Below are 19193 nucleotides of genomic sequence, written 5' to 3'. Positions count from 1 at the left end.
AGTACTAAGAACAACGGTAGTCAATGATGAGTGGGCGCCTTCTAAGACCAGACAAGAACAAGAGAAGAATCTGGTCCAAATGATGATGGTTCCGAGAAGAGAACACAGTTGGTGATTCCAAACAGCAAATAGTCAAAGTAATTCGTCAGTTACACAGCAGTCCCTCAGGAGGGCATTTCGGTGTAAAGAAAACTCTTCAGCAAATTCGGGAATAGTTTTATTGGATGCATAGATTTAACAATTTAAAGAAGTGGTGTAAGAAATGTAATGATTCCTATGCTGCGAGTAACGGACCTTACCGAAAAAGAAAGGCTCCGGTGAGAAAATATAATATTGGAAATTCGTTTGAAAGAATATCTTTGCACATTGCTGGGCCATTTCCAGAAATTGAAATTGGTTGCAAGTACATGTTGGTAGTGATGGATTACTTCACAAAGTAGGTCGACATCTACGCAATTACAGACCACCAGGCTGCCACTATTGCCGATATGTCAATCAAAGAGTACATTAGCCGATTTGGAAAGTGATGATGAATAAGACAGTTGACAAGTATTTGGCTAAAATTTTTCCAATCTGCATATCTGCCATTAATGAATCAATGGGCCAAACAACTGCAAAAGTCCTATTCTAACGTGAGAGGCGACTACCTTCTGATCTAGAGTTTGGATCTCGACCTGCAGAAGATGTAACTGGTAAAGATTATGGGAACGAATTACGAGGAAGAATGGACAATATACACGAGTTGATCTGTTCCCATGAGTTGAGATAAAAAGAGGAACGACTGGATAAGATCCAAAACAAAAGTCGAGGACATAGCAACAAAAATTGCCAAATTTAAATGGAGCTTCGCGGGTCACACTGCTAGACAAAAAGGCCAACGTTGGAATACTACAATACAACATTGGAGACCTTACCAAAGTAAACGACCAAGAGGAAGACCACAGATGAGATGAGTTGATGACATTAAAAGAATAGCCGGAACAAATTGGAAATATGTTGCTCAGGGTAGAGACTGATGGAAGGAGTTGTAAGAGGCCTATGTCCAAACATGGACGATAGAAGGCTAAGCAGAAGAAGAAAGAATTATTTCCTATTTACGTAGATCACTGGCTACTGCGTCCTTCCATCTCTTTCTTGGCCGACCAACTGACCTTCTGCCATCGGGCCTTCCCCATAATGTGGCGTTCATTAGTCTTTCGTCACTCGATCTTAGTACGTGGCCCGCCCATCTTATTCGGTTTGCTTTAATGTAGCGTACTATGTTTTCATCTCCATATACTGTCTGGGGTTCATCATTGTGTCTTCTTCTCCATTCTCCTGTTGTCTCTTCTTTGCAAGGCCCATAAATAGTCCGCAGTATTTTTTTTTCCAGTACCAGTAATTTTGTCGTTTCCCGCTAGTTCGGAGTCTCGCTTCCATACGTTATTGTGGGACGAATTATTGTCTTGTACACCCTTATTTTTGCTGGTATTGTCCGAAATACAGTGGAGAAAATCTGTAAAGACATCGAAGTCCAGGTACCAGTCTGTTGCAATGTTTAGCGATGCGGAGCGAAAACTATCATTGGGCACTTTTATATAACTGGGAGTTATATAAGAGGGTTCAGTTACCGATACTATTATTCAGTTCCAGTCTCGACAAGATTCTAGGAGGAACCATCTCTTAAGGAGGCGGCAATATTACGATAGCCTGGATACCCCGCTGATGGAATGAATGTGCGCGATCGACGAAGGAGTTGCAGGTGCAGCGCTTCAGCGGCATCGAGAAATTTCGATTGGATTCCGGAGGCGGTTCAGAAAGATAGGCAGAAATATATTATAAAGAACAATTTAGATTTTGGAGTCAGTCGATAAAATAAATGTTAGTATAGTATGGTTAAGTAAATAAATGTTATAAATAAATTGTGTTTTTAGTGTAAGGAGTCTAAATAAAATAAAATGAACATGATGATATGATGATTTCATATCATCGTATAATATGTACTTGTTATTTTTCTTCTTCCGTCTTCTACTAAAGCTTAGATACCACATAAAAACAATAATATACATTATTTTACAATAGAAAAGTAATTTAGATGTCTTCTCCACAATTAATTCTTCGTACAACTTATTCTAAATATGTAAATGCACATAGCCAAAACTGTTGTTACAATTTCTAATTTAATCATCCAAAAGTACTCATTAAATTATGTAATAATTGTTTGTACTGAAGGAAAATTTCTGATTGGTGTCTCGGATAGACACACGTAGGTATACGCATTCAGACTCATTTAACTGTTGTTACGTTATGAATAACATTACAACTACAACATATAATTACACATTTTACCAATAATACGGAACTTGTAGTTAATATATGCGTTATTTTTATTATGTAGACTAACCGGTAGGTAAAACAACATTCCTAAAATTTCAAGGTCTGTATTTTTACAAATTCTTGGTTATTAGTATGCATTGTCTTTTAATGTCTTGTCAGTAGGTTAGTAACATTTTATATTTATTTTGAAACAGTTAAGTATTATTAAATGTTACATTTAAGGAAGGGAACAATTTTTTATTTTTGTGCAGCTACAATATTTGTACATAATTACAATATACAATTACTAACTGAAAAAACCGGAAAACAAAATTTTTGAAACAAAAATTTTAAGTAGTGTAGGTACATCTAAATCTTACATTCTATATTATAAAAGAGGAACACAATATTTATTATTTAAGTCTTAAAAGCCATTTAGAAGTAGAGATAAGTACATATTATAAAAGGCAATTATATAAGACTGACTTAGTTATAACTTACTGAAAACCTAGAGGACAACAAATGACAGTGGAAAAGAAATGGGTTGGAAAAATCATAATAACACGAAAAACTAACAAGATATAGAACAGTGCATAAAAATTGAAAATATTGTAAAAAAGCAAATAAAAACAGCCAAAGAGAAAATCTGGTGAGAATTCTGAAATCAGATAAAAGAAAAATGCATAACGCATAACAGACAATTCTGTTCTGGTTATCAAGGAAAAAGGGGCAATCATGAACATTAAAATTGAATTAAAAAAAGATATCTTAAAAATATGGAAAGCTTACTACATAGGTAAATATTATTAAACCAAATTAAATTTATAAACACTGAAGAATAAGAACGAATGAAGAAGACCAAATACCTGAAGAGATAAATACGGAAGAAATAGAAGATGTGTTAAAATGCGCAAGATCACCGTGATAGACTACAGATTAAAAGAATACAGTGGAGTGGGAAAACAACCTGATCTCCCCCATACATAAAAGACCAATTTCGATCACTTAATTTCATAGTCATATGTTTATTTCCGGTGACGCTTAAAGTTTACACAAGTTCAATTGAACACAGGCTAAGTCAGATGATATAAAATAAAATAGCAGAAGAATAAATTAAACACTAGGCAGTCCAACCTTATATTACAAAACAAATCCAAGCAGCAATCATTAAAAACGAAACAAACACCTCTCTCATCGTGTATCATCAGACTACAGCCCACCTAGACATCCAATTTCAAGCGAAGAGTATCATGATTTCATACAAACTCTTTGATCCAAATTCATAGTAGCAGGAAACTGGAATGTCAAACACACCACGTTGAGCATTAATGAATATCATCCAACAAAATAACTTATGATACTTATCAACGGGAGAACCCACATACTGGCCTACGGATTCCAACAAAATCTCAGATTTGGTAGATGTTGCTGTAACAAAAGGGATAGCTGACATCCATAGTGCAATAGAGTCAAACTTCGATTTAACATCAAATCACAGTACAATAACAATAACTTTAAGTACACACATAATATGGAGAACACCACTACCCAAACTCACAGCTAAAGAAACAAACTAGGACGTTTTCCAAAATTCTGTAAATACAAAGATTAGACTAGATATTAGGATAAAAGAAAACCAAGATGTAGAGAAAGTAGAAGACTATTTAACAACAGTTTTACAAACAACAGGATGGGAAGCAACACTACAGCGCCAAAGAAGTGTGCAAGAAAACCCTCTTACATGAAAACTACTCTATATGGAAAGCTACTAAAAAATTTAAACCACCGACAATAACAAATTCACCTTTAAGAAAAACAGATATGACCTGGGCCCGCACAAACGCAGAAAAAACAACAGTAGTCGAAGAGCATCTTGCAACTGTATTCGCAGCACCAGATACTAATAATGATGAAGATGGTGATATAAGAATGTACCTCGAAACTCCATGTCAACTATATCTTCCTCTGACAATATTTACTCCGACAGAGGTTCGACAACAAATAAAAATGTTAAATCCTGAGAATGCTCCTGGCTATGATTTGATAACAGGAGAATTACTTCAGAAGCTACCGAGAAAGGCAATGGTGTTATTAACAATAATATACAACAGCATACTACGTCTTCGGTACTTTCCAATACAACGGAAATTTACTCAAGTTACTATGATTCCTAAACCTGGAAAGCACGCAACGCAAGCAAATTCATATCGTCCTATAAGCCTACTTCCAATAACGTCGAAAGTATTTGAAAGGCTACTATTACATAAAATCGAGCAAGTTATTCCCATAAACGAAATTATACCACAACACCAATTCGTATTTAGACGTGAACACTCAACCATCCAACAATGCCACAGAATAGTAAATATAATTAAAACAACCCTCGAAGAGAAAAGGTTTTGCGCTGGAGTGTTTCTAGATATACAACAGATATTTGATAGAGTATGGCATAAATGTCTCCTTTACAAACTGAAATTACATCTAACAGACCAACTATACTTTATACTAAAATCGTATCTTACTGACCGTTACTTCCAAGTCAAAATTGAAGACAGCTATTCAAATTACCACATCATACAATCTGGCGTACCTCAGGGTAGCGTTTTGGGCCCATTTCTGTATCTGATATTTACAGCAGACGTTCCAACCAGCAATGATACCTTCTTATCTACTTTTGCCGATGACACGGGAATCTTGGCAGTGAATATCGACCCTAATGTAGCATCACGAAAAGTACAAAATCATTTAGTCCAATTAAAAAACTGGCTTAAGCGATGGAAGATCAGTATAAATGCTAGCAAATCAGTACAAATTACTTTTACAACAAGAAAATCTACATGTCCACAAATTTATATTAATAATACTCCCATTCCTATAAAACCAGTTGTCAAATACTTGGGATTGCATCTGGATGAAAAACTTACATGGACAACGCACATTAAAACTAAACGGAAACAACTAGATCGTAAACTAAAAAATATGAACTTGCTATTTAACGAAAGGTCTCAGTTATCTCTTGAAAATAAACTGTTTCTGTACAAAGCTATACTTATACCAGTTTGGGCATATGGAATAGAACTATGGGGCTGTAGTAAACTCTAAAATAGGAGGATATTTCAAACATTCTAATCCAAAATTCTCCGTATGATAAATAAAGCTCCATGGTATGTATCTAACCAAGATATAGCGATTAAAACGAAAAAAAAAACATCAACTAGATATCCATATTAAAATCAAGCGAAGTGTCAAAAAGTTGTCACGACTCGCGCCAAATTCGTTGCCATTTTTAAAACTGTAACTATATAACTGTAATTATATCCACGTTGAAGTTTATTTATTTTTGAACTGGTAAATTTGGGAAAGAAATAAGACTAACACGCCAATAAAAAAATCCACATAATACTTTTGGAAAGCTACATATTATCATATTATTTAACATATAAATTAACTTATTAACACAAAGCGACATACAAACATTGAGATAAAGGGGTCTAAAGAAAAAAAAAGGAATAGGTACATTACAAGATAATGAGTTCAATACATCCGTACATACCGGATAACTATAGTAACAACTATATATAATTGTATTAAAGTTCATTTAGTTTGATCAATTTCTTAACTTACAATAACAGCAATAAATAAAAATATTTTGAAAAAGTACTAATAGATGCAACAAGGGAAAAGTTGAAAGAAAGTGTTTGCTAAATTTTAATTAGTGCTTTTAATTTGTTAAAATGTTGATAAAAAAAAAATAAAATTACAAAGGCGCTAATATTTATAAATCTTTGCGCATTTATGGTTTTATTTTAATCAACATTTTAACATATATATTTGTATGTCTACATGTACCGAAATATTTTATATAAGTAGCTGAAAATTAAAATATGACTTCCTAAAACAAAATGTACGCTAAACTTCCTGTCCATTTTTCATCGAAAATCAAATATCATGTGTTATGAAATAATAATTAACAATGTACATACCATTAAAAACAATTCTACGGCAAAAAAACTGTTTGTTCGTTAAAAAGGGGTTCATAGGGGGAACCATTTAAAATTTCAAAAAATAACCGTTCTATAAAAACGTATGAAACACAAACTGTTCGTATAACTTAAGTCACATCGGATACACTGATAAGAAATGACCTAGATAATGCTTTGAATGCAGATGTTTTTTTTATTACGAAAATCCGATTGTTTGTGTACGCAAATTTTAACAAATACTATTATCGGTATACTCCTATATAGTTACTTACACTGTCACCCGTCATCATGGAATTAGTATCGAATTGGAAACGAATGATATTGACACTGTTTTAAAAACGTGGACACCAAACCGTTTGGAGGTTAAAAAATATCAGCTTATATTAACAATAAAAATTTGTTTTCATTTTTGACTGTCACTTAAGTAAATTAATTGATGCTTGTAGTTACCATTACTTAAGCAATAAAAATTGGTGGTAACCAAAAGATAATAATTTTTGATCATATATAATTTAATAATTTCTAGGAGACTGAAGAGTTTGGCTTGCATTATAACAAAATAAAGAGAAAGTTAAAACCAAATAGATTGTTGCTGGGATCAGTGTTAAGAATTGTCCTAAAGAGATAAAGAAGAATGAGAAAAATTGAAATTTCATTGGAGTACGTAATCTAGAGAATTGCCACAAACTATTGATCGCGACAAAGGAAAAAGAAAAACACAAAGCGATTTGATTTAAAAAATAATAGTAATTAACTAATTAATTAATTACTGTCGGTGAATGCCAGGCTTATATTATTCTTATATTGATCTCGGTCTTGGGCTACGCAGTGCCGGATAAAGGGGCGGGCAAACATTACATTTTTACATTTTTTAAATGAAAAATGATCATTTTTCATAAGACATTTTTTTTATTATACCAACAACTTGAGGGTACAACTATTTGATCAAGAAGATTAATGAGCAGTTTACAAATTGCTTCTTTAGTTAAATGCTCTGCTTTTACGCGAACTATTTTCATTTTACTAAATCGAAGGGTTTTGAGCTCTTGGGCTTTCTTTCTATATCTGTATTGCCTCGAGTTGAGTGGCCTCGATATTTACATGTTGAAGTAGAGCTTGTTTATGTCTGCTGAAATTTTACTATGCTCACACTGGTCTTGGTGTTTGTTTGTAAATCAGTAGTTTGTTATCAATGGATAGTTTAGAATTTCTTCCAAGCATCCAGTTCATCTTTCTAAATTTTATTTTGAGTTCTTTTTACTTTTTTTTTATGTGAACTTTCCAACACAGTCAATTTTCCATTTTTGTCTTCCAATGATTAAGTTTATTCATCAAGATCTGCCATTTTCTTGCAGCTTCTTTATGGTCTTCTCCAACTGATAGAATAGCTTGATCGTCAGTGCCTATAATATCTTGGTCAGGTCGGGAATATCATTAGCGTATAATATATAGAGTAGCGATCCCAGTACACTACCTTGCGATGCTTTGATTTCTTTCAGTCCAGAATATCCTCCTATCTGAAAAATCTGTTTACAATATAAGATTCTAATAATTTGGAGTATTGTTTGGATAGTACTTTTTTTAGTTTGTGAATGAGGCCCTATGCCATACTTTATCGAAAGCGTAAGCAATATCGACAAAGATGGCTAAAAAAATTCTCTTTTGTTCCAGTGCCCTTTCTTTTAAATTAGTTATTTTATGTATTTGATCCAAAGTCGAATGACTTTCACTGAAATCAAACTAAGAGGGGGTATGATGTTTCCTTTCGTCTACAATTGGTTTTAATCTTTTTAGCAGTAGTGTTTCAAATAGTTTCGATAGTATAGGAAAGAGATATAGGTCTGTACGATGAAACTTCATTTGGCGGTTTACCTGGCTTGTCTATCATTATGACCTTCGCGCAACTTTCCAGTAAATCGGCACAAGCTTAAATCTAAATAAAGTATTCTCTACATTTTTTTAGAAGCTGTTTTATTATTTCTGCTGTTATTAGATCGAATTAAGGCTCTTTTCTAGCAATAATATTTTCATTTATCTCGTTGTGAACTTCTTTAGGAGTAACACATTTGATTTCCATTTCATCTTGGTAAAATCAATCAGTTCCTGACTGATTTGCCAAGAAGGCTACGCGTAGCAATTGGTTTACTGTTAAACATGTCCAATGTCACAAATTTCTCAACCAGGAGAGTTTTTTCCGTCCTCTTCATTTCTTTCCTTCAAATTTATCATTGTAAATTAGTTGAAGAAACTCGACCTCTATATCTTGGTCTCCTGATTATATGTCCAAAATTTTCTGGTTTACGTCTCTTGATGCTATTTAATAGAAATCGTTGATATCCTATTCTTCTACGAATGTCTTCGTTTCTGATTCTGGTTTATGGTATATTGAGTATTACTTGAATAGCCGAATTTCAAATGCCTCGATTTTATTCATGATATCAACGTTTATAGTCCAAATTTCACATCCATAAAAAACTACATATCATATAAAGCATTTTAAAGTTGTTTTCCATATTTTGAACGTTTGCATTTTTAATTTCCTTCTCCACATGGTCCGACATCTTCATTTCAGCCTCATTTTTTTAGCACTACCAGAGAACACTGTTTAATTTTAATCTTTTTTAAAATTTGTATAATGAAACTTTACGTCATTATTCATTGTGTTTAAAATGAGACCAATTTCGCTTCTTAATTATAATAAAAAAGTAGCTTCGAATTAAAAAAAAAAATCACTACTTTTTACCTAACCGTCCCCTAATCGTTACCTAGTCGTTTAAAAAAGTTACTTTTTTAATCTTTAAAAGTAATTAACGATTTTACTGTTTTTGGAGTAACATATTAATTTTAAAATTTTTATAATACGCCATTTTGAAGGTTTTTGAAGGTGAAGGTTTGAACTAATAAATTATTAATAATTAAATAACCACGCTGAAATTTATGGCAAACACGTATCGAATAGATTTGCTTACTATAAGTATATATTACCGGAAAAACTCGTCGAATCCATGACTTTTGCGATGTCTTGAGAAAAACTATCTCCCTGAACTAAGGAGCTGTGACAAGACTCGTCTCCACTGAATAAAGCATTTTGTATTTATTTTGGCTGTTTAGTCATTGTCCATTTGAACTGGTTGTTCCATTACAGACTCTCATTGAAGCATTTGTATGTGGTATCTTGGACAATGTCTCTACTATCTATACGGTTTGAATACCTAACTGACTTCTAAATAAATGATTATGTTGGCCAAACTTGTTTTTCTTTTGGTTTCTAAATAGATTTGAACTAATCTGGAGTTGAGTATGTTTATGATAAATGTATTTAGTAAACATGTGAAAACTAAGATAATATATCTTTCTGTGTTATAAATTTGGTTATTGCATGTTAAAAAAAACTTTTCATCACAATAAACGGGCTCCACAGAACATGTTGCACGTGTTGATTATCGAATTAGTTAGTATTAATACACATAGATTAGTGATTTATTATCCTTTTATGGCATTTTATGGCATACTTCTCAGTTGATAAAAAAGTTTAAAACAACTTTTTCACTCCAATGTCAAAATTAGGCTTTATGTAAATAAATAAACTGTTTGGGGGACGATGACGTAGAATCATAATCTACAAGATTAACATAGAAATACTAAAAATACACGATTATTTTATTTGAACTACAATACATGAGTAATTGGTAATAATTGCACCCAAACATCAGTTAAGATATGATAAAGATTATTACAAGTGAAGGTAAGGTAGTTTTTTTAATGCAAAATACTCTTACCCTTTTTGAAATATTAAAAAAGAGAAAATAATAACTTCTTCTTCTTTTATATAAGCAATTTTGCTTGTCCATTGGCGGGTTGTTACCTCTTTGGAAGATTTTCACTCCATCTCTTGCGCGCTCGGCCGATACTTCTTCTACCACTTCTTGTTGATTTGTCCCATGCCATTTTAACGACTCTTGTGTCCGCTATTCTACTGATGTGATTGTTCCACTCTATTTTTAGTGTCCACTCGTTTATACCCTGTATCCTGTAGGTTCTAATCTCGTTTCTCATTCGGTCTCTCAGTGTGCTTCCTGGTTCTTTACTGATTACTATTGTTCTAGTTTTTTGAGTTAAAATCGGCATTTATTTTGCTCTTGTATTTATTTTGTGACCTAGTATTTGAAGGTTATCTTCATTTTGGTCTATCAACATTGCTTGGTATGCGTAACAGAGAATTTTAATTTCGTTGTTCCTCATTCTGTATCCTCTTTATTTATGGACGCTGTTTATGACTTCATCCTTGATTGGATTAGATAGCATAGGGCATAGTGTTTCCTCCTATCAAAATTTTACTTGAAGGAAAGTGTACCCATCCCAAGACAGGAATAGATACACTTTCGTGAGGACAAACATTCGTTCTAGAACATTTACCAAAATCTACAGCGGACGTAATAAGCAAAGACAGGAAAACAATCAAAGCCATAGTAGGTCTGCTAACAGGGCACTGAAGCTGATTAGATTAGCAGATGATGATCTCTGCAAATTCTGTCAACTAGAATAAGAAACAGCGCAGAGTTTAGCACAAAATTTGATCGGTAGTTGTTCTTTCCTGTTTGAAACCAGCCTGGCATTCTCCTATTATCTCTGTTTCGTAGGTTTTTATTTTACTTCTTATAATTTTGGCTAATATTTTATATACTACTTCTACGAGTAGTAGTGCGATTCCTCTGTAATTTTCACAGACAATTTTATCACCTTTCTTCTGAATTGGACAGATGAGTGCTGTGTTCTATTGCTGTGGCACTTTTTCGTTTTCCCAGATTTTTATAATAATTTGAGATATCTTTTTTGCTGCAGTATATCTCCTCCTACTTTTAATATTTCAGATGGCACTTCGCTATCTCCTACACTTTTATTATTTATTATTTCTCTTATTACTTCTGTTACCTCTTTCTCTGTCGGTTCTTGTGATTGTTGTTGTTCTGTATTTTGTATTTGTGGTTGTATTTCTGTTCCTGTTTGGCCTTTATCGTTTAATAATTCACCGAAATACTTTGCCCAACTGTTAAAATCTGTTTCTATTTATCTATAGTAAAGTAAAAGCATTGTATTGTATTCGAAGTTTGTCAGAAGACAAGAAGATATAGATACTACCGTTTTAATATTCTTTAATAAAAATTGAGGTATCATGCATTTTCAAACAAGCAATTCAAATAAAAATTAACAATATTTAAATCCAAAAGATTCTGGACTGATGGCATCTTCAAGCGAAAAATATTCACAGAATTGAAAGAAAAATCCTGGAATCCGTATACTAATACAGGAATACTAATTTTCAACCTTAAGGATTGTAAAAAAGTTCAACATGGTAATTCCACCAAAAACACAACCTGAATGGTTACATCCAGGAATCCTCTGATTTGCAAACGAAAGGTAGACAAATGAATATACCAAGTGATGGATTTTAGCTAAACTCATTCTGTCTCATGTTTATGATTGAAATTTATTCCATAAAAGGTGGAAACAGAGTCTTAGGATCTTTCATTAATATACTTTGAAAAAAAGTGACTATGGGAAGAGATTGAAGCAGACGGTAGCCTGGTAGCTGAGCAGATTGGCTGGAATAATTCACTCAGATATATAAACCCAAATTAGCCCTACTACACGGAATTGTAATTCTCAAGAGAAAAAAATGGATGGTAGAATGCAACTATTGTCATCGGCATTATTTAACAAATACTCTGAAAACATCTTTAGAAAGGCTTTGGACGAATCAGAAGATGGGATTGCTGTAAATGGCCAACTTATAAACAATATTAGATATGCAGACGATACAGTGTTGCTGGCAGATAGTGCGCAGGGACTCCAAAGGATGATCGATAACGTTGTAGAAGCATGTAACAAATACGGCTTGAAACTAAATTGCAAGAAGACAAAAATAATGATCATTAGTAAGAACACCAACATAAACGCCCAAATTACAATAGGCGATACACCGTTAGAAAGAGTGGAAAAATATGGTATTTGGGCTGCAATATTAAGGATACTTGGGATCACAGCTACAAAATGAAAACTCGTATTGAAAAAGCCAGAAGCTCTTTTAACAGCCTTAGGAAGATTCTCTGTAACTTATCTTTAAGTATCAATATACGCATAAGAATTCTTAGATATTACGTCTTTAGTGTCCTCCTCTATTGAGTAGAAAGTTGGAGTCTTACAGAAGATGCCATAAAACGATTAGAGGCATTTCAAATATGGTGGTGCCGACGTATGTTGAGGGTCTCATATATACATCACACAAGTAACATAACCATTCTCCAGATGCTAAGAAAACACTACCGATTTCTACAGTTGATTCTACAAGTCAAGATTGAGGGTAAGAGAGGCCCTGGACGTATACGTATATCCTGGCTGACCAATCTTAGGAAGTGGACTGGTCTAACGTCAACTGATCTATTTCGAGCTGCTGTGAATAGAATAGGATGGGTCAGTGTGGTCGCCAACATCTCTAGAAGATAGGCACATTTAGAAGAAGAATAATTTTTGAATGGACTGACGAGGAGTAAGACTACCATGAAAATCATCAACGGACAATTTTTATCTCTACGAAATCTTAATAAAACCGTTAAATATCTATCAAAGGATTAATCTCTCGAAAAGAAAAAAACATTAAAGGAAATAATAAAAAAAACACAGTGTATACTGTATATCCATTTAAAATAAATTATAATATCCTCGTGTCGGACAACAAACCATCGATTGTGAACAGTCTATTGAACGCAGATGGTAATTGTAGACGACAGAAATAAAATATTTTATATTCAGACGACAAACGAGCAAAAAGTCAATGTGATTAAAAATAACATATGTGTTGCAATTGTGTCACGAATAAATACTTTGAAGCCCACAATAGGAATGTTAAAGCAAATATCTCGCTGTCTTAAACTTGACCCAATGGCTTATAATTAAAACTTTACTTCGTCTTTATAATCTTTATTGGTGAAAGAAAAGTGGTACTTGAGAGTTTTTGTTTTCACTTGTATTTTATAGGGCAATAGAAAACTAAGTTTGCATATAAAGCTTTAACAAATTATATTGTTTTTGAAAATAAGTAATCATAAAGCAATACAGAATTAATAGTAACATTTTGGGTATAAGTGAAATTTGTTGACCTTGAAATGGAAGCTGTCATATTAAGGAATAATATAATATATTATTAAGACTTTTAACGTTAGAACAAAGTGGTCATCATTATAGAAAATATTTTCCTCATCGTCTTAAACTTTTCCCCTTGTATGTTAGCATTATGGTGTTACAGCTAAATATAAACAAGAAGTAGAATATTTATATGAAAAATAGAAACTAATCATAACAAGATCCATAATGATGGCTGATTTGAAACGTCGCATTGGCAGATAGCAATGACAGTGATACAAGCCCAAATAGTTACAGTAGACGCTTTACACATGGAAGTCGCCCCAAGATACAAAACATCACATACATACACTGGCAGATATTTTATCAAATTATAATACTCTACATGCACAAAAGAGAGTGAAAAAAAAATAGAATTACCAATACAACATTACGCAACACAGATATACACAAACCACGAAGTCGTAATCTGTCTATACATCATTCAAAACTAATAAAAGCTCGGATTTACACCCATTCATGTCGGACAGATCCTCGAGAAAACATTTGAATTTAACATTGAAACCCATCACCTATTCGTCGACTTCAAAGTCGCATATAACAGTGTCAAGAAAATAGTACTATACCAATCAATGCGTGAGTTTACTATAAGTCATATCTTGGGACGTGTTGACAGCTTCACATACCTTTGCTCGCTAGTGACTTCTACCAATAAAACAAGCGAAGAAATTAAAAGACGAATAAACCTTACAAATAGGGCATACTATGGACGCACAGTTGCCTACTGCTAAATTTTGGTATGGCACATTAAAGGTCGATTCTCACTATACGTTCCGTTTACTTTCCATATCCGTGGCTTTCCATTTACATAAAATATTATTAAACACAAATCATATATTATATGCCCACTTTCCGTTCCGTTTACCTACCATTCTCGAAGCCTCGCGTTCAAGATTACCGGCCACGTATTTTTCTGTGACAAGCTGCGACGTGTCGGGTACGGTATGGATAGTGCGAATATTATTACATCGCGGTTCAGTCTAGGGTCTAGGTTGTTAAGATAAAAATATGAATGACGAAAAATTGATAGAACTTGTCAGGTAAAATATTGCCTTGTATGATTTTGAAAATAAAAAATATAGCGATAATTCATTTAAAGACAATATTTGGTCAGCTATTACTATTGGTAAGTAAATTTTAAATTATTTGTTTGTTTATGTGTATAATGCAAAATCTTAGCAACTGTGATACTGGATGACTCAGAAAAAGTCATTTTTGTCTACACAACTGAACGTGGAAGTTGTTTCCACTCTACTTTAAAGTTCATTGAGAAAAACCAAACTTATTGTAAGTAAACGCGACGTCTACTGAGAATTGTGGTTAAAATAATGGGAGGTATATGGAACGGGTATGGAAAGTAAACGGAACGTATAGTGAGAATCGACCTTAAGAAGAAAACAAGTACAAAATGTCGTTTTCAAAACGACTTGTTAGTGACGCTCAATTCACATTGAATAATTATTTTATTGTTTAGTTAGTGCTATTGTTAGTTAGTGTGGTGTAAAAATTATATTATGTTTAAATGTTATGCTTTTAAAATGTTCACGTTCATCAAAGTGAATGGAATTAATTTGTAACTACGAGATGAAATGTCTTGAAAAAGTAAATAGACTGCATTCGTCGAGAATAAAAATTTTTATATAATTGTTCTGTCATACTATCACGACATATTCATAATTATATATATATATATATATATATATATATATACATATACATATATATATATATATATATATATATATACATATACATATATATATATATATATATATATATATATATATATATATATACATATACATATATATATATACATATATATATATATATATATATATATATATATATATATATATATATATATATATATATATATTAGTAATAATACTTTAGGTTTTTGTTTAAGTACATTTTATCTGTAGCTTTCCATAAACGTAGTTTATTTTTATACATTTCGATAAATTCGGTGATAATATATTTCGTCCAGTTCCACGTTTGTATTTTATCTTTCATTTTTAAAAGTTCAATTTAAACAAAGTTAGGTATATAAACATAGCAATGTAACCTTCAAAATTTTCCTCTCATTATTACAGAAATGTGCTACTAAAAATATTTCCCTTTCTTCAGTAGACCAAACTGGAAACAATTCGCCAAAACAGAGCTGCAAACATGCAAACATCACCATAACCGTACATGAAAAACCACTGAAAACTTGAATGAAATTTGTTACCTATGAAGCATGATGACAGCATATGATTAACAAAGAAGAACGGGCTTAGCAAAAAATCATATAATATTCAAAATAAGATATTGGTAAGGACAACAACCGTTAGGACAAAGCTAAATATACTAAAAAAAAAAACAAACAAAATCCATATATTATAGCCAAAAAGGTTTAGCAACGTAAATCTATGGACACTAACAGGAGAAGAATTCATATAAAAAACGATTACAAGAAGCAAACAAAAATCGATAGGTCACTCCATAAGAGAGCAGAGCAGCAATATTAGCTACTCGCATTAAATTCGCAAATACCACGAAACAAAATGAGTAGTCCATAAGAGACACGAAGAAAAAATTTACGGAATTATGTACAAAGGGAACAACTATGGATATAATTACTGGTGGCTGGCAAAAGCGATAAAGAAGAAAGTGAGTTAATAGAAAAACTAACAAAAGACCCTACCTTATCAAAATATTTTTTTATATCAATAGTCCACATGTGTTGCTATGTACTTGTTATGATTCTGTCTCTGTTTCTTTTTAAGTCCTCGAAAGTTAAATTTTGTATTACTTTTGAGAAATGTAAGTAAAATTAATATCTGGAATGCGTCAAACTTTGCTAATGGTTTATATCGGCAAAGTTTAGCGATAAAATTGTAATTAAAGAATTACTTATCAATTTGTACTGATGAAATATTTTTAGAAGTTTCGCTTTCTAATCAGATATATGTTTTACGCAAAAATTGTTCATATTTTCTATTTTTAACTATTTAGTAACCATAATCAAGACAAAATTTGGTTTATTTTTATAGAAATATTTTGTTATTCTTTAAAAATTGACAGGCATCATCGTCATAATTGGCCAATTCTTGTTGTATTATAACAATCCGATAATAAGTATAAAACTTTTTCTTTTTGGAACATTATTACCACATAGGTGTTAAAACATCATCTGTTGGATGTCTTATTGTTTGAAGCTTTAATCACCTGTGTGTGTATTCATCAGTTCTCCATTCTGCAGTTTGCCTACTCTGTTACTTCTTTCGTTGAAACGTACTCTACTATTCTGTGCATATAGACCATATATCTCACTCTAAAATATTTTTATTTACAAAAATGTTGATTAGCCTTCGAAATCTGCATTAATTAAATATTTGGCCCTGAAGTAAAAGTTTGCTTTTTTATACGATATAACAGGTTTTCCTTAAATTTGTAATGAAATTAATTTTATTATTATTCATATTTAGCTCCGCTTTCCAGTCACTGTATATTCAACATATTTTCATTCTTTATATGGTGTTTTGTACATTTTACGATATTAAAACAATGTTATTGACAAATATTATTTTTTTTTTATTATTTACGTTTACAATCTCATCATAAATGACCAATGAGCAATTTTCACCTATCCTAAATTACTAGAGTTGCTTGAAATCAAGGGTTCATCCTATGGTGTTCTGTTAATCTAATCTGATAATTAACGAACTAATGTTAACATGCACCACGCGCACAAGCACCATGCTCTTCTTTTTCATTGTCACTATTTCGAAGGGCTTTATCCTCTTCAATCTTCTACTTAGTCCTGTGTTGTCTAGGAGCTGGATTGCTTCATTATTCACATATCTATGGAGTCGTTTTTCATGATATTCAGCCGTTTTTCACAGTTTCGGTACCCAGGTCCTTATGGAACTCACTGTTCCTCACGCACTGTTCCTCATGAAACCCAATGTTTCTTAATACTTTATTCTGAAATTTCTGAATTATTCTTATATTACTTTTCTTGGCACACCCCCAGAGTTGGTTACCAGGTCCAAAGTCCAAATAAGTCGTAGTATTCGTTTATAAAGTAAAAGCTTGTTGTATATAGATAGAGAAGACTTTCTTCCAAGCATCCAATACATTTTTTTGCATCTTATGCCAAGTTCTTACCTTTTTTTTTAACATGAACTTTTCAGCGTAATTGTGCATCTAATGTTATATCTAAATGTTTTGCCGTAATTGCATATAGTACTTGGTTACCATTAATTGTAACTGGTATATTTTGTATCTTTTTATTGGTAAAGTAAACGTAGACAGATTTATTTTCGTTCAGCCTAATTGTCCATTTTTTTTTTGTCCAGGAATGTATTTTTGCTGCTGTTTGTAGTTTGTTTATTGTCTCTTCGATAATATCGTCTACCACTAAAATTGCAGTATCGTCAGCGAAGGCAGCAATTGTATTATGTATTAATACAGGTATGTCGCATCTGTATAGCAAATAAAGGACCGGGCCCAACACGCTACCTTGCTGAACTTCTGCTCTAATTTTTAGTATATCTGAATAGGTGTTTTCTTATTAAATTCTAATTCTAAAGTGTCTTTCAGATAAATAAAAGTCTAAAAATGTTTTGAGCTAATATCAAATCTTCATGCCATACTTTATTATTATTATTACTAAATAATAAAAAAAACACTAGCAGTAAACTGTTATGTTTAAATATTTCAAAAACTAAGACAATTGACTACCTACCTTCCAATAAATATGACCACGCCAAAATTAACACTTTTACCGACAGATTTGTTCAATCAGCTAGTCAGAAAATCAGAAGTGAAAAAGAAATGGAATAAAAAGAGAAAAAAGGTAAGAAGAGAAAGGAAGAAAATAAGAAAAATAATGAGGAGAAAATAAGAAGAAGATTAAGCGAAGTATGAAAAAAGTGTAAAAAGAAAAAAATATTAAGAAATTTTCGATTATGGGAAACTAAAAATAAAACACTTTCGAAAATTATTATTTTGATAAATTACATAATATTTTGTTCCACATTATTGTAGAAACATTGGTTGTTTCTGTTTCAGAAATAGCACCGTATCTAAAAAACCATTAGTTTAAAAAAATGTATGAGAAATGGTTCAAAGATCATGACTTCATAACAAAACTTTGTAAAATAAACACTAAGAACGTTTTTAATAAGATAAATTCTTCATAGTTGTGAAATTTTTATTAATACATACGAGGTACGTTTTGAAAGATTTGTATTGTATTATAGAGCTTACTTCTTGTTTATTTTGGAGCTTCTTTATACGCTTATAGCCGCCAAATTGATTTCATAAGGAAAAACAGTTTAGTATACTCTTCTTAAAATTATAGCAGACATTTTATTTTAATTACATTTGAGAACAGTATTGATGATGATACAAAAAAGAATAAACATGCACACAGGCTCACGCTAAATTGTCCCTCAAGCAACTTTTTTAAAAAATAAACATTTAAAATAGATTTCCTGATCGAAATGCAAGGAAGTGGAATCAGGTCTACGTAGAAGCAAGTCTTCGGAGGCTAAGAGATTCACACGAAATACCTTGCAGAGAGAGAAAAGAACTACAAGAGTCCAGACTTGAATATCTTTAACAAACAGCCAGAAGATACCAAATCCATAGATCTAAAGTAAACGTAGATGAGCTAACTGCCAAACTTGCCACAAAAAATAAAAGAGGCAATATATGGACCAG

The 19193-nt window shown here is 32.2% G+C and overlaps 1 protein-coding gene across 5 annotated transcripts in view; it reads right to left on the bottom strand.

The window, feature by feature from the left end:
* The window catches only part of LOC140452616 (monocarboxylate transporter 14-like), a 165795-nt gene that overhangs the window by 53707 nt on the left and 92895 nt on the right, over positions 1 to 19193 (bottom strand). The window contains exon 1 of one of the 5 annotated variants that reach the window (XM_072546947.1): positions 6279 to 6441. The exons of the other annotated variants lie outside the window; for them this stretch is intronic. Coding sequence (XP_072403048.1) covers positions 6279 to 6281 — 3 coding nt within the window. The 5' untranslated portion in view covers positions 6282 to 6441. Of the gene's footprint in view, positions 1 to 6278; positions 6442 to 19193 lie in introns of those variants that run through there. 5 annotated transcript variants of the gene reach the window in all.

Source organism: Diabrotica undecimpunctata, chromosome 1 (assembly GCF_040954645.1).
Source record: "Diabrotica undecimpunctata isolate CICGRU chromosome 1, icDiaUnde3, whole genome shotgun sequence".
NCBI lineage: Eukaryota > Metazoa > Arthropoda > Insecta > Coleoptera > Chrysomelidae > Diabrotica > Diabrotica undecimpunctata.
The sequence above is the reverse complement of the archived record's forward strand: the minus strand, read 5'-3'. Positions and strand labels throughout refer to the sequence as shown.